General features: G+C 40.8%; 1 protein-coding gene across 5 annotated transcripts in view; it reads right to left on the bottom strand.

Annotated features, from left to right (window-relative positions):
* Positions 1 to 13,757: 13,757 nt before the first annotated feature.
* myo1b (myosin IB) overlaps positions 13,758 to 24,694 on the bottom strand; it is a 50,865-nt gene continuing 39,928 nt past the window's right edge. The window contains exons 17-32 of one of the 5 annotated variants that reach the window (XM_029529743.1): positions 24,380 to 24,606; positions 23,907 to 24,107; positions 22,970 to 23,063; positions 21,708 to 21,857; positions 21,530 to 21,598; positions 21,329 to 21,415; positions 20,868 to 20,954; positions 19,792 to 19,878; positions 18,824 to 18,910; positions 17,404 to 17,478; positions 17,083 to 17,217; positions 16,870 to 16,976; positions 16,581 to 16,713; positions 16,042 to 16,194; positions 15,243 to 15,373; positions 13,758 to 14,982 (exon numbers count right to left, since the gene is read on the bottom strand). In XM_029529743.1, the coding sequence (XP_029385603.1) occupies positions 14,850 to 14,982; positions 15,243 to 15,373; positions 16,042 to 16,194; positions 16,581 to 16,713; positions 16,870 to 16,976; positions 17,083 to 17,217; positions 17,404 to 17,478; positions 18,824 to 18,910; positions 19,792 to 19,878; positions 20,868 to 20,954; positions 21,329 to 21,415; positions 21,530 to 21,598; positions 21,708 to 21,857; positions 22,970 to 23,063; positions 23,907 to 24,107; positions 24,380 to 24,606 (1,956 nt within the window). In that variant the 3' untranslated portion in view covers positions 13,758 to 14,849. The remainder of the gene's footprint in view (positions 14,983 to 15,242; positions 15,374 to 16,041; positions 16,195 to 16,580; positions 16,714 to 16,869; positions 16,977 to 17,082; positions 17,218 to 17,403; positions 17,479 to 18,823; positions 18,911 to 19,791; positions 19,879 to 20,867; positions 20,955 to 21,328; positions 21,416 to 21,529; positions 21,599 to 21,707; positions 21,858 to 22,969; positions 23,064 to 23,906; positions 24,108 to 24,379; positions 24,607 to 24,694) is intronic. The other 4 variants (XM_029529744.1, XM_029529746.1, XM_029529745.1 and 1 more) reach the window with 4 other exon arrangements.

The following is a 24,694-nucleotide window of genomic DNA, read 5'->3' as shown; positions in this document are numbered from 1 at the left end:
TACTTTTACTTTCTCTATAATGGCTGTTTCCGAAGCTTTTAAAGTTGAATGAAAATGCGGTATTATCTGTCCTCCTCCCTAAAGCAGCGTTTCCTTTCCGACCCACTCCAATCATGTAAAAACCACTTCACGCACTCAGACAGCTCAGTGGGGCTATAAAGTCTGCTCGGTTGTGATTGGCCAGTGCCCTGCAGCTCAGGGGCAGGGTATCTTCTTCACACTCAAGGGTCACTTCTCGGTACTTCTGTACTACAAAAACTGCCCAAGTGTTTACATGAGTGTTGTACTTATGTTTTTTTTTTTGTTTTTTGTTTTTTTTTAAAGGGTCGAAATATAGGTAACAGATTTCATTGCTTCCTGAACAGTGTGAAAGTTTCTTTCTCTCTTTTTATTTTACTGTCTGTTATCTCTCTGCACTTTGACCTGTCTGAGGTGTTATTAAGCTGTCGCTTTCTCACACTGCCACAAAAACACACAGCACTTTATAACTAGACTGGGTTAATTACTGTCGTCTCATTTTATCGAGACAATGAAGAGGCACACATTTTTACAGCTAAATCTTCATTAGGTTTTTATTGGTTTACAGAAACCCAACAGTTCTTATCAGGGGCAGCTGCTATGATTATCGGTCATCACCACACCATGGAGAAAATAAAGGAGCTGTAAACTTCCAGAATACAAATTCATTCTCTCCCCCCACAGACCGAAGCCGCACAGAAACAAAGTGTGACCAGGTGACACAAATTCTGTAGTTTTTATTCCCTCGCTATACAAACTGTATATTCAAGAATCCTTTCAAGTCAACAAGTGAGGATTCGCCCTGAAGCGTCTGAGCAGAGGGAGAGCTTAGTGTAACTGCTAAAGCCCGCATTAAGTGCACAGACAGCTATGGAGTGTGTCTTCAAGTGAGTCTTGAACTTAGAGAGGGACATCCCTGCATTTGGTAACTTGTTTCACCATCACAAAACAGCAGACCAGAACAGTTTGGACTGCTGGTACAACATCTCCAGGCAATAGTCAACAAACAGCAGTTCATGTGTTACTACAGGCGCAATGAGACACCTGAATGTACATTAGTCAGGGCGGCAAATTCAGTTTCCCTGCAAAATGCATTTACGTAGGCGTCTACCACAGTTTGGTGATTTCCTACCAGTTCATACAGGACTGATAAGAGACGGTCATAGGCCAGGGAACACAAACTGCTCTCACTTCAAAGACAAACGCACTAACACCTGCTGAACTACCCAACATATAAACTAAACGAGTTCATGTGGGTGTGCAGGCATGTGTATGTGACCATCCAGGTAAATGATTATCTGAGTATCGTGATATGAGGGGGGTTTTTTTTAGACGGGAGGTTTCCTCTTAAGTCATCAAAATTCAAGACAAGACAATGTCTAATGAAATCAGGAAGCGAAATAAATTCTGATAAGGTCTCACGCAACATGGGACTCATGTACACACGAAGGTAATGCACTTTGATGCTCTTTGTTTATAGTCATCTCACAGTAGACAATGGTTACACATTTACCTGTTGCAACATCTATAATAACTGTCGCTCACAATGACCCATTGACATACTCATGTAGACATTAGTGGACTCATGAGTTTAGAGATATATGGGACATTCAGGGGAAGGCTTTTCCAAAATGTGAAGGAAATACAGTGCCATGTTTCTCTTAATGCTGCCATGCCTTTGCTGACATATTGCATATATCAGTGAAAACACAAAATGTATATAATCTATGTATAAATTACCTATTTAGAAATGGAAGCTTCATGGCTTAATGCTACTTTCAAAAACACATTTGAGATTTTTAAAGCTATGATTTCAGTTCTACCCACATATAGCGTACTATTTTTATCTGTTTTCTGTTAGTGCTGAAGCAGGAGGAAGTGATTAAATTGTAGATCAAAGGTCATTAAGTTCTACAGAGTATTATTTGTGACAAACGAAACACTACATTTGATGCCCGGCCAACAACTGAATTAAAAGCAACTAGACTTAGGACTTTTCACCTCTTATCCAAGGGAGGCCAAAGAGGCCATATGTCTTTGATAAACCTAAGATAAAGTCCTAAGTCCAGTTGCTTTTAATTCAATTGTGGGCCGGATATAACCATGACCTGGATGAATGAGAAGATTCACAGACTACATTTGATGGTGACAAGAAGAGTCTTTCCTATTGCACTGTCCAAAAACCGTTGTAAACACCTTCTGTAAAATAATTGATACTTGATCTCTTTTCCATTAGATAAGGGAGAGAGAGGATATATCACTGTTAAATAAAGTTTTTATAATATGCCTCGACGATGATACTGTATCTGAGCACAAATATCATATTTTTTGAGATAAGGTCCAGTGGATAAAGACAAACCACACAGGGTCTGAAATTTCACACCAGTCAGAGATATTATGTTGGGTGATATAACATAATTGTGATTTATGGTCAGATTACAAGATTAACAACCCTGAACAAGAGAGTCTTTGTATTCATATAACCCATACATATAGCATTTATCTCTTCATTAACAGATAGGAGCCATAAATTGATACTTTGTACAGCAATATCTCTGGTGCAAGGATGAGGCTGTCTTATCTACGTTTGTCTTGTCTGATTAAAACATCAAAACCCTGTGATCAACAACATTAGAAGATAAAGGCTTCCATCTTCAGCAGGTCAGGATTCCAGGCCCACAGTTGTCCGACAGATGTTTTATTGAAGTAGTGATACACAAATTCGAGTCATTTATATAGTTTATTAATATATATTAACATGACATCATAACCCAGGTAGAAACTGGCCTGAAGCCTCAGAAAAGTATCTTTTAGCTGAACACACACAAATCTAAGTCTCACCCACTTCAGTGAGAAACAAACTATAATGGGAGAGAGAACCAACAGAAGCAGGGAAGGAGGCTGTTCAGTGTGTGGGCTCATTATTATGGGCACAAGTATCTCTGTTTGAATAGGGGTTCATATTTTTCGCTTTTAATAAATAATAAAATATATAATATATAAATTATGCTCCATATTTTTGCATTGTGTTGTGTTTTTTTAACACTATAGAGTTAAATCCACACTGATGGGTTTGTTTTGTCCAATTCTGAATTATCTGAGTCACTCTGACCTTCTCAATTTTGGCTTTGTGTTTACCAGCAGTCACTTTAACATTTGAGACGATTCACACTGACACAAAAATACCTGCAAAGACTCTCACACACTCATGCAGACCTGCATAGACATGAGCAACGATGCAGACCACAGAGTCAAGATAGGCAAGAAGAAGCCTGGGAGACACAGTACAAGTACTCAGGCCATTTCTCTTCTCTAAACCCGTAAAAGAACCATTCATGTTGCCTCTATTCATATACAAATGGAAACGAGGGTAAACCAGTGGGTCCATCAACCCACCGAAGTAAGGAGGCAAAAAGGTTAACACCATTTCAACATGGTGCAACGAACCATGGGAGTAAATCCTTAACACCAATCTTAAAAAACAAAAAAACAAACAAACAAAAAACTTTGCTTTCATTGCTGATGCAAATCTTCAGTATCAGTTTTTCTTCACTTTTACTGATTACTTACCTCATATTTATTGTTTTCCAAAGCTTTGCCACTTGAGTAACAAATGTAAATGACAATTAATTACAAGCGAGAGTGCATTAACAAAGTAAAATATGACCATGCGTCCCAGGAGACATTGGGGCAAGAAGAAAATCCCCCAAATTCCCAACAGATAGAGGATAATGAGGCCTGTTGTTCTCCCTCTGTCTGTGCCCTTTTGTGGGGTCTGGTCAAATATCAGCTTCTGTTTTCTATTGTTGTATCTATTGTCATCCCTCGGTTTTGCTCTGGCTGACCTAATGGAGCGCAGGAATAGAACACTTCCTGGTTCAGCAGGGGTGGGTGTTCAGGGTTGCCAGGGTTCAACGCCGTTCAAAATAAGTTGATTAATGACAGCCGTCACAACCGAGACTGGGGCATAATGAGGAGGACAAGAGGGAGGAGCGGAGGAGGTGAAGAGGAGGGGAAGGAGGGCAGGAAGGGGGAGGAGAGCTGAGATTGGATGATTATTACTTAGAACAGTAAGCGGTGAGGCGACAGTAGAATGAGATGAGGCTTCAGGGTAGAAATGGAGGGAGAAAGGAGAGGAGGCACAGGACTAATTACACCTAAACAGAGGTCTGTGAATGAGAGGAGGAGACAGACACATGTAGAGCTGGTTAATACACAAAGACGAGGGCAGTGACGGGGCAGCAGAGTGCTGGCTGCACAGAACAGTCTAACATCTGTTGCTCTGTTGGACACCCGGCGCACTCCCCAAAATATTCATTACTCAAACATTTCCTCCTTTAACGCAAGAATCTGCAAGCGAACAAAAAAAAAAAAAATATATATATATATATATATATATATGCCATTTGTTGATGTGTCTTCTACACATTTAATGAAAAAGAAATCTCTGAGTTCCACTTCTGAGTGTCTTGCTGTTTTCTAGCTAATATATGAATTGTAATAGCATATAGGGGATTTATAATATATGGCTATGTAACAAAGGTTGCAACTTGATTTTTATATTCATGACAACATTGTGGATGGCACGAAATTGTGTGAATTTAGCTTTTGTTTATTTTTAAGATTGTTATAAAAATTAAAGTGCTTCGTAGAAAAAAAAAAGACTCACGAAAAGCCATAAGCTCGACAAATTGTAAAAAAATATGTTCTCATCCAGATCTTCTCTGAAGTATTGCTGCATAAAAACTACAATGGGGAGAATATTTTTTTCTATGGGCGTGCAGGAATGATAAAGCACAAACCTCAGGAAGTGGGTGCAGATATATCTGGGTTAAAAAAAAGAAAAGAATCCTTTATGATTTAGAATCCCCAGTTGTTTTCCATTACACAAAAAGATTTTAAAAGTGTGGTCATAAAACAAAGTCTCATAATACTTGGTATTATGATAGTATAATAATTTTATAAAGAGTTTGGTCTAGACCTGCTCTATATGTAAAGTGCCTTGATGTAACATTGTTATGATTTTGTGCTATAGAAATAAATCTGATTTGATCATAAACTCTGGACGTAAAAGTAAAAGCTCAAGATCAACAAATTTATTACGCATAATTCTGTTGGCGTCACAAATTTTATGGCAATCCAGCAGATGTGAGGACATATAATTTTGAACAGCAAAATGTATTCTCTGTGCACTCTGAAAATCTGGCTGGATGTGACTCCATCCAGTCAGCACTGAGATATTTCAGCTTTGGCCCTAAACAGTCTGGACAACCTGACCGTCGGCACACTCAGCAGAGTCCGCCACCCGAAACGAAAATACATTTCCAGAATGGAAAACTCCAGGAAAGCTGCAAGCTGCAAGTACATTTGACCAACGTGTCTTATTTAACTGCTTTGTTTTCTTGAGTGTTTGAATTTAAACACTAGTGAAGGGTGGACTGAATTACCTGACTGGACTGTCTTTCCTCATCGGCTGCTCCTCTTTCTTCATCTGCATCTGTTTATACCATGTTTGTTAAATCTCATCCTCATCATTCTCTTCATACCCCTCCATCTTTGAAGAGAGTTCAATTAGCCTTGTGGTCCATGGACACTCCCCCCAATCTATGTCTGTGGGGTTTAATCAGATCAGTGTGTGTGCTTGTGTGAAAGGTTTAGGGTTAGGCAGTAAAGAGACACATATTTCTTTGTAAAGCACAGCACCTGAGCCTGCCATAGCATCTCCTCCTGTTTATTCCTGCTCTCCTCTCCCAGATGCACCAAAACCTGATGCATCACACCTTTTATGTATAGATAAAGAAATGAGATAGGAGAGCCTTGTCATCCTGATTATGTGTGTGTAGTTTATTGGTTTCTACAGTCTTTGACTGCACTCTGAGTCATGTAAGTGTATTTTTAGATGCATGGTGATTTATGACATAAAAGCAATTTGGTTAAGGAGGCAATGCAAGATCTGCCACCTTATCTTCGTATTGGTGTCTCGTAGCTCCAACCATGACATGTTCTCTTCTGGATTTTATGTAAAGATATTTACTGCATAAAGTGCTCATTCCTTGTTCAGCCTCCATGTTGTCTGTCTGTGCGTGCCAGCTGACGAGACCAGTCCGTACTGTGGATGTATCTGCTTGATAAGGTACAGACAGAAATGCTCAGCAGCTGGCTGGCGCGATAAGACCACTCTTTTTCTGCTATAAAATACAAAAAACTTGAGTCCTGGGCTAAGACGCATTCCCCCATGTGTGTAAAACAACACACTAGTGTCACACATCAGCAGTGGTGTTCTTTACATGAGAGGCATGAGTTGGACAAAGGCTATCTGGAGGTTAACTGTGGAATTAGTTCTGCTTTAACCGGTCGTTTTGACAGAGGCGGGACGGACAGGCTTAGAGGAGGGGCTGTCACTGCTTGATATATGTTGTCCTATGCAGAAGATGGGATTTCATCTCCCTAATTGATCACTCTCTTGCCCTTACTTTACACCTTCTCCGGTTATTGTTGTGGTCCATACCTTCTGCCAGTGTGCCCTCTGTGATCAGTCTAGTTTAGCCTCTTACCATCCAGATGCTGCTTGTCTAATAGCAGTCTGAACGATTGAATTAGCCACAGTAATATGCAATGAAAAAGCAGGTGTTGAACTCATTAGCATTGTATAAACTCCATGATGACTCATTATCCTCACTGTTTCGCTCTGCGTGGCCCGTGTGGAAGCTCAGTCTCAAACGTGTGTGAAGGCTTACATGCCGAACAGCCATGACTTTTACCCCAGTTTCTTTCCAAGATCCCACGTCGTTTCACAGGCCTGATAAGCACATGATAGAAACACTCACACACATGTCTGGTCGCACTGCTGCCTAATGTCTGTAAATGAGCACCTAATGATGTGTGTGCAGCTATTTGCTTATCCATATCAGTTCCACAGCTGCTTGCGTTCACATGTGCATGCAGACACTCCTTCAGTTGCACAGATACGCACAGATATGATCAGCGCTGAGCAGAGAGACAGTGATGATTTATTTTTTTACTTACTCAAATTTACATTAATCTTCTTTACAAGACAGGGGAATAGGAGAGCAATATGATTAAGGCCTTTGGTAGTGCAAGGTTTTTTTTTTATTTGCTTGTTTATTTATTTTTTCATATCGCCTTCCAATTTTTCAGTTTGGTTTAAAAAGAAATCTATCAAACTAAATCATTCCTCATCACTTTGATCCATAAATGCATGGTGCTCAGAGGATTTATCATACTCACTTTGTTGAATCTCCTAGTCCGTCATGCAGGAACACCATCAGGTAAAAATCTCTACCTTTCCACTATAGCACGATGGATTGACCCGACATTTTGCACATCCCGTCAGAGCCCTCTGCCTTTGGCAATCTTCATCTCTTTTCCATGAAGTTTCAGTATTTGCCTTTTTGGGGGAAAGCTGGGATGACAAAGCAATGCAGAACATGCATTCATGTTCCCATGAACTGTCATAACTTTGGTGACTCATGTCTGAGCATTTTACATGGCGCTATTATGCAAGGTACGCGCAGTGACAACACTCTCTCAGCAACCTTGACTTGAGCTTTGTATTTATTGCTAACTAGTGAATGGTAGGAAGACATAATTGGTTGTATCTGTATTATATGTTTAGTTAAAGTGTAACTGATGCATGTTGTATATCAGTTAAAGTCTTTGTTCACATTGTTGTATTTACCTTTGGTAGACACAGACAGAGCAGATGAATGAAGTGATTGCTTCTTGCTTCATCCATGTCCAGTTACCCACAGATGGTGCAGCAGAAGCCCATCTCACCCTCAATACTCAACGTCCCTCCTCCCTTCATTCTTGGCTACTGACGTGATAATGGCTACAAATTGATGAAGCCATTGAGTGTGCTGGTGACACAAGGGTGAGTGGGGACACAAACTCTCCACCACCCAGTAACACTCATTAATCAGACCTCCTACAGCCCCCCTTCCCAGACTGTCTGACACACTGCCAGAGGCAGTAATATAATATGGTACGCAAGTGTGTGTGCATGTGTGTGTGTCAGTGTCCACCCTGACTGCCTTTATTTTTGTCTCAGTGGTTGTGTTTTTGTCTTCTATGACTGTGTGTTTTGCTCTCAGATTAAAAGAGACAAAACGTCACTAAAGAGCACCTAAAGGTGTTACATTGGCCTCGTTTTGGCAGAAAAAACAACCAAAGAAACAGATACATTGAGATGAACCCAAAAGAATGGCCTCTTAAAATAGAAATAAACCTTACTGGTCCTGTATGGAAGGAGGTGGAAATGTCCTCCAAATGGCACCTTGTCTTTTTGCAGTTTTCATTTAAAATGTAGCATAGATTTATGCTGAAGTAAATCAGCAGGCTGGTGTTGAGGTCTACATCCTAAACTGCCTCACTCAATAATGAAATCAGCCTTGACACTGTGACAGTTCAATACTGTCAATACAGTTAACCAACTTACAGCACATACAAACACAAACGCACACACGACTTCAGTATCACTGCATCACAAAAGACCTCATTTGTGACCAAATAGTACTTTTCTCCCCTCTAATAGACAAATACATCTGAAAAGATGTGACGTGATTCAATAAGAGAATCACTAATTTCTCTCTCAGATTCAGAAAAAGACAGACAGCAGCTCCTCTAATTCAGAGGCCAATGCCATTATAACCAAAGTCAACTGAACAATAACTACAACTGGCACCAGAGGAGATGGTGTGACAGCACGCACTGAGAAAGGCCTCTGATGTTACACGTCCCAGGAGAAATATTTCTATGAAGTGAAATATATGCTAATTAAATTACAACCATAAAGCAACAATGTGACAATGTCTCATGATCAGACACTTTGTGAAGAAAGGAAGGTTACATATGATAATTTCACCTCTAATAATGTGCAACATTAAATTAACGACAGAAAGAAGGAAAGGTTGGGACAAGGAGAAAGGTGGGTGGGGGAGTTGCATTTTAAATTTACAGATTCATTAGTTCACACTGAACTTTGATCTTATTGACTCTGGACAGCAGTAAATTCCAGACCTGGAAAAGCCCACGTTGTATATAGGGACATTAAATTTGTGGCTGCCTGAGCTTAATGTCATTTGGTTTATTTGGGATAAGCGGGTTAAACATGCAAAACTTACTAGCCACTAAATATCTTAAAGCTAAGGAGTAACTAACTGATGAAGAACTAATGTTTTGCATTTGATCTCACAGCCACATTAAATTTACCTAAATGACATCGCTCGGAGAAACTTACTCCTCTCAGACCTCAGCTCAGAAAATCAGCACTTCCTCAAGGCAGGTTTTTGTTAAGCCCACATGTTGGCTTTGACTCAGCCCTACTTCCCTACTTCATCCAAAAGTCACAGGCTCAAAATGTGAGTGTGAACTTAAAGGAAATACAATCCATGAACTAGGAAACATTTCAGTTGATTTGACTGAAAACAAAAATAAAATCAAAAAGGCCTTCTGCTATTCAAGTTACTGAGGGGACAACCTGCATGCAAATCAAAACAGATGATTATTGATTCTAAGGAAGAATGGAACCATCCACTCTCCAGCCGGCATATGGGCGCCCTGTTTAAAGTCTTCCTGCCGGAGCCTTCTTAAGCTGTGTGTGTTTGACCTGAGGTGACTTCAGAGAATTGTTAAAATGGCCACAAAGATAGCAATCAGCCATACTTAGACGAGATCTACGCCGCAAAGGTGCAGGAAAAGAGCACAAGCCATTATCAGAGACAACACTCCAGCAGGCTGCTGTTTATCTTGATTGTTGCCGTTGGGTGTGTGCCGTAGCAGCATCAAGGCGCACATGGCTCTTCAGACAGCATTTATACCCAGGTAGTGAATTTTCAACAGTCAGGTCGCTGCTATGTATTTTTCTACTCATTCGTGACCTGCTTTTATTTATTTGACTCATGCTTCGCTATTTCCATAAGCAGAGGAGAGAGAGAGTAGCCTGAGTAATGCTCACTTGCCCCACCATTCAATAAACAGGGGACCATTTTACTGAGAACAAACTGGGGCCATCGCATCTGTGTGTGTGTGTGTGAGAGAGACAGGTGTTATCGGACAGAAGTGCCACAACACGTCAGCAGAATGAGGAGGCGTACGGTAGTTGTATCCAACAGCAGTGGCTTTTTTTTTTTTTTTTTTTTTTTTTTGCATACTGCTTGGGTGATGTGTCAGCTTGTGTGCTGCTTCATCCTCTTACACGCGATACAGTGCTGTGGACAGCATTTTAATGTGGGCCCAGACAGATGCTGGTGCAACAACCCCGAGCAGGAGCCGGCATCTTTTCTGTAAAAATAAATTCCTTATTTGCTGGGCACGTTGTTGTGCATTGCCTTTTCATTGTCAGCTGCTCCACAGTCCACTGAAGCGGATATTATTTGGAGCAGGATGTGAAATCCCCAAAGGAGAGTTGTCCAGTTGTTTACTTTTCCTTCGATCTGCCTGATCACTACACAACACACAGTGTGGGAGGCTCTGGGAGGTTTGGCTGTGGAAAAATCATGTTAAAACAGTTCAGCATCCCAAATGAATTCACGTTCTTTTTATTTGAGAAGTTGTTCCATATAAATGGCTGTGATTTGGGGTCAGCCATGTTTTCATGGAATAATAATAATAATGGATTTAGGATTTGATCAGTAATGGCTGGGCTATTTTTCTGTTGGACATCATCCTGTCCGTTTCTTTTTTTTTTTGTGGTGTCATCTATAATCCACAAGAGGTCACCAAAGACTATTCAATCTCAGAGGCAGCGCTGCGTTGCCCATTGTCCACCACACAGAGGGTTGTCACTTTGTTCACCTTTCACAAAAAAGTGGTCGAAATAAAGAAGAATGCAAAGCACACACACATCTTCATCCTCATCTTCTTGGCTTAATATCCATCAAATGTGATAAATGGAGCAGATTTGAATGATGTTTGTTGCATTTGGATGCAGGATATGAAAGATCTCTCTGCTTTTGAGTGTCTGCTGTAAGCGTCTCCCTGCTGTGCTGCTTTGATGGAAATCTGCTTTTCTGCTTGACTCGTTCAGGCCCTTCTGGAGACAGGACTGTGTGCTGTACAGTTCCTTTGCGCTCCCACTGCGGGCTACATATCCACAGGGAGGCCAGGACTCCTCCTTCCTTTCCCAGCCTGCCGAGCGGTGGGAACCGGGTACTGGGCAGCCCAAAATGGTTTGCTATTTTTACCACTCTGTGCACAATCTGAGGGCTGCTCCCGGGAGACCTGTTGCCGGCAGCTTTCCCCAAGCCGCGGAATTTAACCCTAGGACAGCTCTACCCCAGATGTGATGGAAAACATCTGGTCAGCTGCTTGGCTACAGGGCCTGGCTGTCCTGAGCCTCCCTGTGCCGGCCAACACCCTGTTCATGCAGCCCTGATCAAAATGATTGACCCCCTGGATTTTCAAATACATAATTCAGAATATTGTCTCACCATATTGTTTCGAATGTCCAACATTTCTGCAGAAAAAAAAAGTTCCAAAAAAAGGGGACACACAAAAAGTTAGTACCTTTCATTGGTGTTCGGTTGCAGAACATTTGGCAACAATGATGGTCTATTTCAAGCTCTTTTTAAGTTTACAGAAGTCATTTTTGTTTTGACAGATCTGAGCTCTTTCCAGAGGTCTTCAGTAGGATCAGGTCAGGATACCGAACCATTCTTTGCAGCTTCTGGATTTATGCTTTGTGCCACTATCCTGATGAAAAATCATGTTTTGTGGTTTTGGTATTTTCCTCTAAAACACTTTGCTAATCTTATGATTTCATCATCCTTGCGATCCATTCATGCCCCCAGTAACAGGACCGTAGTTTCTTGACCGGCAGCTCCACAGCATGACAGACCTCCACCATGTTTGAGCTGTATTTATGGGCTTCTTTTCATCGACGATGAGAAAACTGATATACTGCACTCCCAAAGAGTTCGGCCTTAGTTTTATCTGTCTATACACTACGCCAAAAAGAATGGAGCTTTTTTTTTAAATGGAAGTTTTTGCAAATGTATAGTCTTGTATTTTGAGTTTGGTCCATGGAGCGGTTTGATGTGTGGTGCATGGTTGGAACTGAAACCATCACTCCAGGTTGCTCCAGGGAAGCCTGAAGCTCTTACCATGCCTTGTGTGGTGCTGATCTGCACTGACCGTCACAGGCGTCTCTCATGGAGATTCCTCTAAGCGTTAGGATCTTTATAGAATTATCAATATCAAAAAATGTACCACCAGAGATTTCTGGGACTTTGATTGCCAAACCCCAATGACATTTTAATTAAACAAATCACAAAAAAAAAAAATAAATGACACAGCAAACAATCAGTCTATTGTGTGCTAAAGAGCTATTATTCAGCAATTATTCTGCACAGATTTATGTTTTTATACACTCTGAGGAACAATTGATATGTATTAAAGTGATGACAATAATTATATCCACGGTTCATTTCCTGATTATTTGAATATCTTATGCAAGTTTTGTTTTCTTTTGACAATAACCTTGGACGCTTCATTTAAATATTCTGGTTAGACAACATGACAATCTGCTGCACTTCAAATGTTACCTGCACACTCTGGGTTCCAAGGAAAGACTGTTCATTAGGCATGCACAAAACAGAAAATGTACTACCGTAGTGTGCATCCTTTATTGAAGTGATTTAGGCTCAGAAGTGTTATTCACTGGGAAATGTGGCCGACTTGCAGAAACACAGATAGCTCTTGTATGAAGTCACATGTGTAAGTGAAGAAAACAATGCAAAGAATTGTTACAGAATCACATGACATTCATTTATTGCTGATTTTTATTTAATTTAAAAAAAGATTACTTGTAAATGTTACATTGAATTCTACTGAAATGTTCTAATGTTTTGTCTCTCAGCACACGTCAACATTAGGCACACAAGAATGTAGACTCCATTTTGCAGTACCAGTCGCTGTTTAAATACTAAACAGAGAGGAGAGTGAGGAGAGGAAGGAAGATGTCCCCTTAGCTGCACCAAAACTGCATGGAAATGGTGCAGGAACAAATACATCAAAAGCAGACCTTCAGCTCGATGGTTCTTGTGCTTTGGGACAGCAAAAATTGATTTCTCAAGTCCCAGTGTTGTTTGTGGCATTAAAAAAAATATACAGGAACATACAAAGCAAGATATTCTGAAATTCAAAACAGGACTAGAACACGTTATACTCTCCCATAACCACTAGAAAATCTGGCTGAAATCAACAGTACAAATCCTGCTACCAGTACATCCAAATACAGATTTTTATAGTCAACACACCTGAAAAATATATCACTGTGGTTTTTTTGATAATCCTATTTGGCTCATTTGTAAATATATGCGAGCCAATATTTTGATACAATGTACTAGGCAATTTGTAAAAGCTGAAATTGGTTGATTTATTCAGATACATCAAGAATCTACGGTCACATGTGCACTTAATATTTGGTGTTTCCCCTTGGAAAAAATGCTCATCAGGTCAGAGTGGGTGAAGCACTAACACAACTGCAGTGGCAAAAACAGCCATTTCACATACACAACAATTAAAATTAAGATACTAAAGAAATCTTTTGTCCAAGCCAGAGCCTAAAGAGCCTATATACAGCTTATTTTACAGGGAGGGTGACTGGTTTGGTCTCACTAATGTTTTTATGAAAAGAGAATAATAGAGGCAAAGTGTTTATTGCACACAAAAAACACCAAAACAAAACAAAAAACCCAACAAAATACCAGTATCCAAGATTTCACTCCTCACTAGAATCTGTATCTTAAATTAAGCCCCTGTGTGATTTTTTTTTTTTTTTTTGAGTCAAACATGACACTACAAATTTATTATAACAGTGCATGGAATGAAGCTTAGAAATAGTCAAAATAGATATGGTGCTTTTGGAGGAAATTGATCATGTGCAGTGCTATCAAAACCGACAAAATATTGCCACTGCAGGTTGACACAGCACCCTACTCAAGAGCCTTTGGCTTTGATGTTGTCAATAACAGCAGTGAATGGGGGTCAGGTCACTCACCTACATGGTTTGGATTTGTGCACGAACATGTGACAAGTCGCACGACCCGTTCAATGGCACATAGGAAATGCAGATACAAAAGTGGTTTTAAAATAATCTAGCAAATTACATTTGACTCAACTGCCCACTGTGCTTCCTTTTTTTCTGAGAAAACATATAGAAATCAATACATCATACAATCAAATTCATTTTCAGATCATCCTCTTTTGGTTACACCGAGGTGAAAACAAGTGCAGTATTCACTCTCTTCATAGAAACTGACAGGCCAAGCCCAAAAGTTCCCAGTTCATCTCAATTTTTAAGCCATATATTTTAAGCCAGAGCTGCTTAAAAAAATGATGAGTCAAGGCCAGTTGAGGCTGGAGCTTGTCACCGTGTTCTTATATTTTCTCTGAAGACTGAGTTATCATAAAGGCAGAACAATCATTATCAAGATCACCACTGATGTACACAAGTCTCTGGCAAGCCGCCAAGATTACTTTTCCCCTAGCCCCCTTAACCCTTTACCCCAAATTTACAAAACACCGGTGAAACATTTTTAACCAAATTTCTGTGGCATGCAACCCATAAAAGGGCTTTCTGTGCCAAAAAAAATGGAACGTGATTACAGGTGTAGTGGTGCCATAGAAAATCTGTTAAGAGACTGAAGGAAAAATAGCAACACAACAAGCCGAATGACTGCACTGTCATTTTTGGGCTCAGGGTGGGCACTGGGGTTACAGCTCTCAAGAGTTTTCAGAGTGGGTGGTGGCGTATCTGCGTTTAATCGCTGCCAGCCTGAGCGCAGCGCTGGAAGAAGAGCGGGGCCGAACTATGCCATTGTGGGCACCGATACTTCCAGCAGGCGGTTGTTCTTGCGCTTGCAGGACACACCGTTACCATTCTTGGGAGATCCCTGGATGAATTTCACACACACTTTGTCCTGCTTGAACTGCACCAGAAACCTGCCACACAAACATTTTCCATACAATTAAGCAATGCCCAGTTTGAAGCCATATCTCCTAGAACACTTTCAAATCAAATCAATCAGATTTATTTGTATAGCGCCAAATCATAACAAAGTTACATCAAGGCACTTTACATATAGAGCAGGTCTAGACCAAACTCTTTATAAAATTATTTAAAGAGATCCAACAGATCCCCGATGAGCAAGCACTTGGCGACAGTGGTAATGAAAAACTTTAAAGTCTGCATGCTCTCTTACTCGTCTGAGATGTCGATGCTGAGCTGCTCCCTATCTGCAGATGTGGCCCCGATGCGGTAGAGTTTGGTGATAATCTCGATGAGATGCTCACTGCTTAGTAAAAAGTCTCCTTTGATGGCTGAAGCTGACCCCTAACATGACATAGCATGATGAAACTGGCATTAAAAAAAAAGACATCAAACATTTCATTTCAAGTTAACATTGTTGTTTCCAAATAAATTAGCCTTATAAGTATTATTTCCAAAAGAATAATTTTAATGAAGCCAATTGTTAAAAGGAAAAAAATATTAATTTCTAACCTTCTTTGTTATTCTGTGTCTCTATGTGTGGGTGTAAACGGTCTGCCTGTGTGTGCTTTGTGCCAGCCAGGTGCCTGGGGTTTGGTTAAGAGGAAAAACTAAACTCTTGTAAAATGTTTACTTGTGTTTCTAAATTAAATAATGAAAAAAAATAAAATAATAAATAAATAAAATAAATAAAAATTGTAGAGAGTTTTGAATCAGCACTCACTGTGGCAAAAGATTTCCCATGAGCATTTAAACCAACAGTACAGTTTCATTGTGGTAAATAGACCAAATCAGTCTCACTTGGAAAGTATTTTACTGCAGGCTCACTTTCGCTGTGTTAGCAAATGTAGTTGAGTCTAACTTCTTCAGTATTCAAAGGTATTGACAATATGCTAACAGCACAGCCACACAGCTGACCATTGAACACTTTAGTATCTCTGCAGGTTTGGGTCAAGACTGACATAGCTTTTCTGTCTAATAGATGTGGATCAAACTAACCAGGTCTCCCTTACCTCTTTGAGCTTGAGAGCAAAGAAGCCGTCACTCTGTGTGCTGACTGACACACTAGTGAGGTCTGGCAGAGGGACACTGGCCTTTACCTGGCCAGTCTTCTGGTCGGCCAGGACCACGCTCTTCTTTGTCAGCAGGAAGAGTCGAGCTGTTCCCTGCAAATCAGACCAGAAGTGGATTGACCTGCTGTCATTCGGCCACGGAACAGCGTACCAACATTATGGCACAGGCAGAAACACTTAAACAGGTTTTCAATTGCAGTTTTACTATTGGCTGTTAAGAGTGTCCCCCAGTCCTGAGAATGGGACAGGGTGTGAAACAACATACACCTTTAAGAACATGTTTGCTATTTACTGGGGAGGGGGGGGAGAGACTATTGCACAGATGGTACAAATGGCACCCAAACAACTTAATTGTTTCATGCTCCACTAGGTGTGTGTGGAAAAGAGTAGGTCACAATGTATTAGCGGGTTATATTTTGGATTTCAGCTCTTACACAAGCTAAACGGATGGTGAATATTGTGCCAGTAATCTGTCCTACCTTGCCATTAGCTCTGTTAATCTTGTTAACCACATCAGCCAGCAGAACTTTCTCATCCATTGCACTGCTGAGTTTCTGGTACTTGGGGTTCTTGCTGATCTCCAAGTAGTCTCCTTTGAAGGGCTGACTCACACTGAGACAAAAGGCATTCATGATATAGTGGAAGAGTTTTTTCAGAAAAAAATATGAGATGAGATTGATTAAACTACATGTCAAAAATGAAAAATGCTAATACAAGTTGCCTTGCCATACATACACTGAAGACTCTTTTCCAGTAAATTCCAGTTACCTGCTTGGGTAGAGAGCCTTTTTGTCCTTGAAGATCTCACTTGCCTCTAGCTTCTCCTCATACACAGCTTTCCTCTCCTCTGTGAACCGGCTCCTGTATTTCTTGCACTGAACACACAAGAGAACATAAAACACAACATTTTCAGATTTCCATCATATTCTATGTATCATGTATCATGTATCATGATGTGAATCTTGAATGGAAGAGACTGACCCTCCAGAGATGGAAGATTCTGCGAAGCTCTGTGTGGACTCCCTCCAGGAAGAGATAAGGCCTTGCAGGCCAGTTCTTGTCTATGGGTGACATGGAGGGCATGTTGCTCTTTAGACCAAGGAAGTACTTTTGCATCTGGACAAACGGACAAAATTAGAACTGTAGTAAGTAAGTAAGTAAAAGGAATCCAGTTCAATATGTTGGTAGAAAGGCATTACATTATGTACACAGATCTATTTCTAAATAATATTAGTTGAACACAAAATCAACACAACATTTTTTCAGGTGAACATTTAAGGAAATATTTCAAACTATTCTTACAATTCTCTGGATGGTGAAGTCATAGATCTTTTTGCCGGCATTTGCCCGGAAGAATTTTCTGTACTCTCTGCGGACCTGATATGGCAAAAAAGTAAAATAGAATAATTAATAATAATAATTAAATAAATAAAAACTGGATATTGCCTCTTTCTTGCTTTGATATGAAAAAGGAAAGACCATGAGTATACTGATAGAAGAATGGCAGCATACACAAACAGCACACTAGAATAACAGACATTTGGTTAGTCACAAACAATGAACTGAAACAGATGAAATAAACTCCAAACTGTTGAAATAACAATTGCTACACAGTAAATACTGAAAAGTCAGCATTGGTTATGACATTACCATCTTCATGCTTCATCTGATTTGCACAACCTGAGTTGTAAACGGGTGCATTATACACTGTGGGGTGTAAAGTGTCAATTAACAACAAATGACAGGTGTGATGACAACAAATAATCACCGTAACGAGAGCACACACCTAAAGACAAAGAAATAACAGGTGAAACAAACACTGTTACACAAAATGAAAAGGTGGGTTATATCGGGTTAGTTGCACAGATACACAGCAAGCAGACAGAGAAAGGTGTTTAGAAAAGAACAGGGAGGGACAGACTACTTTTGCCATGCTAGCCAGTGTCTGTTGGTTCACGTTATTAGTGAAAAATAATAAAACCAACTGTCCCTAGATAGTAACTTATTTAAAACTACAGAACTACTGCAGACTGTATAATCTCAAACAGATTTGTTTTGTGATTTTGGCCATTCCCACCACAGAAATTATTCAAATGAAAAGTGGGGGTGGGGTTGGGACTATGGGTTATTTTTAGTACCCATGGGCTGGTTTCTTTTAAATAGACTTTTCCCAAAGTTTTGACACAAACAAAATTATTTTTACATCCATGGCAAGAGATGTTACAAACATCAAAGTTTGTATTGTTAGAAACCATGGTTCTTAACATTGGTTTGTCTTCTGATTTGGGTGAAAAAACTTCAAGGAAAACAAATAGGAGATATACATATTCCTCATAGCCACACGGGTGGCACAAGACTAAAGTCATACAATGGACACCGTCCTTATTACTTTGCAGTCATATAGACTCATTCCAAATTTGTAATTCATAATGATCCATCTTGATTTTTGCCAGTAGGAAAAGTAGAAACAACTAAATTGGATGAGTTTGCAACAAAAGTTGATTTAACATATAAACCAATTAACACATAATAATGTATGTCCCTGTGTAGTTAACACCTGGATCTCTGCAGACATTTTGCCAGGATAATAGATAAGGTGGGATCACAACACCGGGCAGAGACTGAGTGCAAAGATGACTGAAGGGGATGAGAACAAGATGGGTCGGGGCTGATGAGTTTGGTGGCAGACTGTGATGAGCTGTGCCGTGGGGCTGGGAGGTACCTTGAGTCCCTGCCAGTAGGCCCAAATCACAGCGACAGCGTGCTTACGTCTGGCTTCTTCCTTCAGTCTCCTCAGCTCCCTGCGAGCCTGTTGAGGGGGTGGGCGGAAGGAGAAGGAGCGGGAACAAATGATGCAAGAGAAGATGAGAGGAAGAAGAGGGAGACACTGTTTTGCCAGAGGTCAGCAAATGTCAACTACACACACACACACACACACACAACTGCACACAAGCCCTGTGTGACCACGAAGACACTGAAAACCTCCAAGAGACTGAAAACCTGCAGCTTCTAGAAAACAAACAAACAAAGCGCTGTGGGTCATCAGAGCTTTTATCAGGGGAAGGTCTGCAAGGGAAACAGAGTTGGTGCTTTTCAGTGGCCCTAATGTGAATGGAACAGGACAGGAGCAAAAGTCACAACTAGAGCCGCAGAGGTCACCTCAAAGAATTCAAACACATCCATATAAAAAGGACAAACAGTGCTGCAAGTCAAAGAATAAACATGCATCAGCTACACAAGATGGAAGAAATCATGCAGCAGAAGCAGGCAGCATGCAGTGGTGAGGCATGAGCCTTGAAGAAGGAAGTTGGAGGAGAAAAAAAACCCAAACAAAATATCTGTCCCAGGTGTGACAGTTTGTGGGACTGTACCTCCTATGGAGTGGGGATTACCCAAAGAACTCCAGGTCACTAAATACTCACATTATAAAGATTACAATTTCACCTGGCAGACTGAACTGTAAAGGTAGGCTTCAGTGTTAATCAGGTCTGTTAGGATCTTTACCATCACCTCAGCCTCCAGTGGACAACAGTTTGTGTGCATCACGGTACAGTAAACTGCTTTAAAGTGTAAATGAAATGTTTACAGTGGGTTGAATGATGCATATGTTAAAGGTTTTTAGGTGGTAGGTGGATGGTGGTGGGGGGGGCGATGGAGATGGCAAGTCAAAACCACAGGCTTCCCAAATACCTTGGTGCCCTGCCAGCCGGCCCAAATGACCGATATGGCATGTTTATTCCTCGCCTCCTCCTTCAGCTGACGCAGCTCTCTCCGGGCCTGATGAAAAGCGGTGGCAGTTGTGGAGGAGGTTAATTTCAGTGACAATCATAACTTAATTGTTTCAGGAGAGGAACTGAGTGGGAGTGGGGAAAGCATCATGAGGAAACACTGACGAAAGACAATGAACGGTGTGAAAAGATGAAACAGTGAGTGATTAACATTAACAACCCAGCAACCATTGGTGTGGTGCTCCCATAGTGTGACTGTGCACGTTATCTGCAGATTCATAAAGATGCTGACCAATAAAAAGCCATCATGTTTGCTAAGAGCAAAGTTCACATACAGCAGGGGGAAATCATTAACAGCCTCCGTTATGACTGAGAATGGATAAGTATTGACAGGATCTGCAATAAAGCAGATATTATTATATTATATTAACAACTATCAAGGTTATCTCCACTGATAAAGAAAACACGACATTACACATTGAAACTAAAATATGTACAGTGGCTTAATAATTCTACGCACTAAGAGTTTATAAAGTCGCAGCATCTGCACCATCATATTGACTAAAGTATACTAAAAGGCTGCTCAGCATGAGTTAAAGTAAATAAAAAAAAATCCCATGTGTTGTGACAACTGCATGCTTGAAATAATTAGATTATAGAAGGGGAGAGACTGATTTAAAGCACCACCTTGGCTAGACATCAAACAAATTCAAGCCATGTGAGTTATACTTCAGGATCTGACTGTGGCTCATTTTCTTTCATATGTTTAGAAAGCTAGTTTTCGTTTGTGACAACAAAAACCAAACTGGCACAATGTGTTAAGATATTCCTACAAGTAACATCTAAAAACACAAAACAAGACGAGCAACAATGAGGTGCATTATTCAGGCCAGTGGAGAGCAGAAAGACTGGGTTTCATTTGGGGTTTTGGGGAGGGGGGGGCTGCTACACTATTCACAGTGAAAATGGGACAGGACGTGGTGAACGGGGATGACAAGACAGCTGGGACAGCGACACAGTACAGCTGGGTGGAAATACCTTGGTTCCCTGCCAGTATGCCCAAATTACTGTCACAGCATGTTTATTCCGCGCTTCTTGTTTTAGGCGTCTCAGCTCCATCCGAGCCTGGTGGGGTGTGGGCGTTAGGTATGGCAGGTAGGGGGATGTGAGAAGGAAAAGAGTGAAGAAAGGGCAGTGAAAAAGGATTTTTTTTGGGGAGGGGGGGGGGAAAGAAAAGTTGCAGTTTTGTGATCAGGAAAAGCAGCAGGATTAAAGCGAAACAGCAGCAATAATATCAAGGAAAGCTTTGCTCAAGAATAGAATATTTTGTAAAACTGGAGCCATTAGACAGGAACACTTCAAATGATTAAAAAAAAAGTGTTTTAGAAAGGAGTAAGATTTTCCAACACGAATAAAATGTCTGAATCAAAGCCAGGCTTATGCTTGCTTGAGGTAAATGCCTCACTCTGATATCCATCTGCACTTCAATGCATCAGTACCTGGGTGCCATGCCAGTAGGCTGCAATGGTGGTCACTGCCTCTTCACATCTCTTCTGATATTTCAGCTCTCTTAGGAGTTTGCGGGCCTGGAGGAAACATAACAAGCGCAAACATATTTTATTTCTTGTAGCTTGTGTCACAATTTCTGTACTTTGTCCTGCATTTCATTGTGAATAGTGAATTCATAGAGAGGTGCACACCTGCCATCCTCTGGTGTAAGACTGCACCACAGTGGTGGCGCTCTTGATCCTCTGATATTTCTTTTGTTGCTACAAGATGGGGGGGGGAGAAAAAAAAAAAACATATTAGGTAAATAACACCAGTACATTTTTGGGAAGTATGTAATGTTGATTATTTTTTCCCTCAGAAGAACCTCACAGCATATCGGCGGTACCATGCTGCCACCACTATCTGACTCTTTTTCAACAGCAGGAAGTGACTGCGGCACTTCCAGCCACGGTAGATCTTCTGAATGAGCGAGGCCAGGTCATGCAGGCACTGCCTCCTCCTCTCCTCTAAGAAGAAGAGCTAAAGGTAAGAAAAGAGAATTAGCTACACAAGACAGCCCACTTACATGCAGACAAGGTGATGTGTGCTCTCGAAAGCTGGCACGTATCAAGCTCAAATGCAATTTCAGAAAATACAATATGTTTGCTAAATTATTTGAGAGTTAAAAAAAAAACAACAACATCAAAAGCTTGTTCAACTTGTTATTTATCATTGTATTGTGAAGAGTAAAGCCTAAGCTTTCTGCAGGAGAAAATAACCCTTTCCTGCTTTGGCTTTGAGAAATTATGAAATTAAATTATTATTATTATTAAAATTATGACCTATGTGAACTGAATCGTCCGTATCAGGGATCTGAGCCCATCATTATTTCAATGACCTTCTGTAAAACAAAATAATATTTTGATCTCACATTCATATTGTCACACCTGGGGGGGTGCAAAAAACTAACTTCTCACATTTTCTTTGGATTTTATCTTGCTCTCAATGCACCCTATACACTTGAATACCAACTGCTGATTACTCAGACTTGACTCATTCTTACTCTGCTCTTTCCCAAATCTTGGAAACAATTAATCTTGAGGTGTGGCTACATTGGATGAAAACCCCAAAGAAATATAGTCTGGAAACCTGGATGAAAATCTGCTTAACTGAACTCTATATGTAAGTGATTTCCCAGCTGTAGCTATATGAGGGAGATAAGTTGATCAGATAGAAAAAAGTGATTATAGAAGGAAAATAAAAAATTCCATAAGAATGAGATCATGTTATTCCAAGCTTTGTTTGGTCTTTAGTCGGGTGGGGAAAACGTCCATTCAAATGTTGCAGGCTTGAACAGCTGAAGAGCCTGCAAGCGCTGAGTAAAGACGCTCATTTCCCATGTTAGAAGGGACGGGTAAGTGAAACCATGTGTTGTCAGAGTGGCGGTTACATGCTAATTGCCAAAGTGGGGGCTCCAAGTGCAGCCCACCCTGCTTTACAAACATCTTTCTGTGAGAAAACAAGGCAGCTGAGTACACTGGTTTTAATCTTAAGTAATACAAACACGTCTTCATCTAGCAAAGTCTAAAGTAGATAGTCATACTAGGTGGAAAATTCACAGTTGAGTGATGTTAGGCTACTTTAAATTTTACCGTTCTTGGGTTCCTGATGAAGATCTTGGAGCGGCCATAGGAGAACTCATCAGCTGGAACTTGGAGGTCGGTCATTAGCACCTCCACCCCTTCTCTGCAGAAAGCCAGAGGAGTTAGAGGGGCCATCCAACACTCGACACATTAATTGAAGACTAACATGCCCTCACCTATAAAGATGCATCCATAAGCTTAGGATGCAAGAGAGAACAAACAGAGTAGAAATCATAAAAGGAGAAGTGAACATATCTGGAGAGAGAAAATAAGAAAACCTTGGATAGTTGAACAATAAGATGATAATGCATGACAGAGCAGATAGGAATCAATGCTTTTATCAGCACAGTGGATGAAACACGCAAGTCTGGCTGATACAGAATGGAGCAGACAGATAAGGTAAAGATGTCTCAACATGCAGTGGTTTTTCGAACGACTGGTTTCCTCTGGTATGTGGCAAGACTACTCTTAGCTTCTGAAAGGACATAACAAGGGGATTTGTGTGGCGTGAAGAAGAAGAAGAAAAAAAAAAAGAATAAGACAAAAAAAGATGTAAATGTCCTTCAAAGCGTCTTCAAAGACACATTTAGAGCGGTACTAGAGCTTACATTTTGTTCGGTAAAGCAGATTATTTCCTCCTTTTGAGCCTTCGTTTATCCATGGAAAGTTATCTGAACCCTTTTCCAGCAGTAACCTGCTTCACATTCACACAGAGTCACACCTGGGAGCTGACCACTGCAACCACAGTCTATTAGTGCTGGTCAAAGTCATTCCACTGGGAGCAGTCTGAGGTTCAGTACCTTAGTTAAAGACACCTGGGAGCGTTTCAGTTTCCACACTCACAAAGCTTAGAGGAATTTATTTTGGCAACTACCCAGCAAGAAGACCACTTCTTTGGTCCCCTCACCTCCCTTGCTATCAGTCACAGAACAAGCCCAACCAGTACCTTTCAGGGCCTCTCCAATGGGGCCAGGTCCGTTTGCAGAGCATCTTGTAGCGTTCCAGACAGGGCTCATAGGCCTGACGGAAGGCATAGCCTGCTCTCCTCACACGGACGTTCTCCATCAGGCCCAGATAGCGGACCTGATGCCGGACCAGTGACTCAGTGAAGATGTGGGATGCCTTCTTATCGTTGGGCTTGATGCACCTATGTGTAAGAAAAGAGTGTTGTTAATACCAGCACTTGACTTGTGGAGCTGATATCACTCTTAGAAAAACAAGATATGTGTTGTCCATTATTTTGCTTTGAGATGAGTAACGGGGTCACTTAGACTGAGATATTTGGAGGTTTGTTTTTTTCTTAAAAAGGCAACTATCAGTGAATGTCTTCCAGTTTCAAGACTTCTACTAGGCCACAGTATGGCAATGATAATGTAACTGACAATGAAGGTGATAGCCTCTGTTAATGACGGGACTTGCCGGATGTAGTTTGGGTTTTTGGTCTGCAGGTTCTTCATCAGTGTCCCGACTGATGCTTTGAACTGGAATCCAGCAGTTGGTGGCCTCTTCAGGTTTACTTTGGAAGGGTTGCCCTCAGGGAAAAGCTGTTTGATGAGGCTGTGGTTGGCCTTGTACATTGCCTGTGACAGGTCTCGATATAACAGGTCGTTGTTCTTGTCTACAAATCCCTCAACGCGGTACAGCACCTAGATAAATGGAATAAAACACCATGAAGCATCTCAAGTGTTTTGCATAAAACTCATAGTATTTCAACATACATTCAGCTTTCTGCAG

The sequence above is a fragment of the Echeneis naucrates genome, chromosome 21 (genome assembly GCF_900963305.1).
Source record: "Echeneis naucrates chromosome 21, fEcheNa1.1, whole genome shotgun sequence".
NCBI classification, from domain to species: Eukaryota; Metazoa; Chordata; class Actinopteri; order Carangiformes; family Echeneidae; genus Echeneis; species Echeneis naucrates.
The sequence above is the reverse complement of the archived record's forward strand: the minus strand, read 5'-3'. Positions and strand labels throughout refer to the sequence as shown.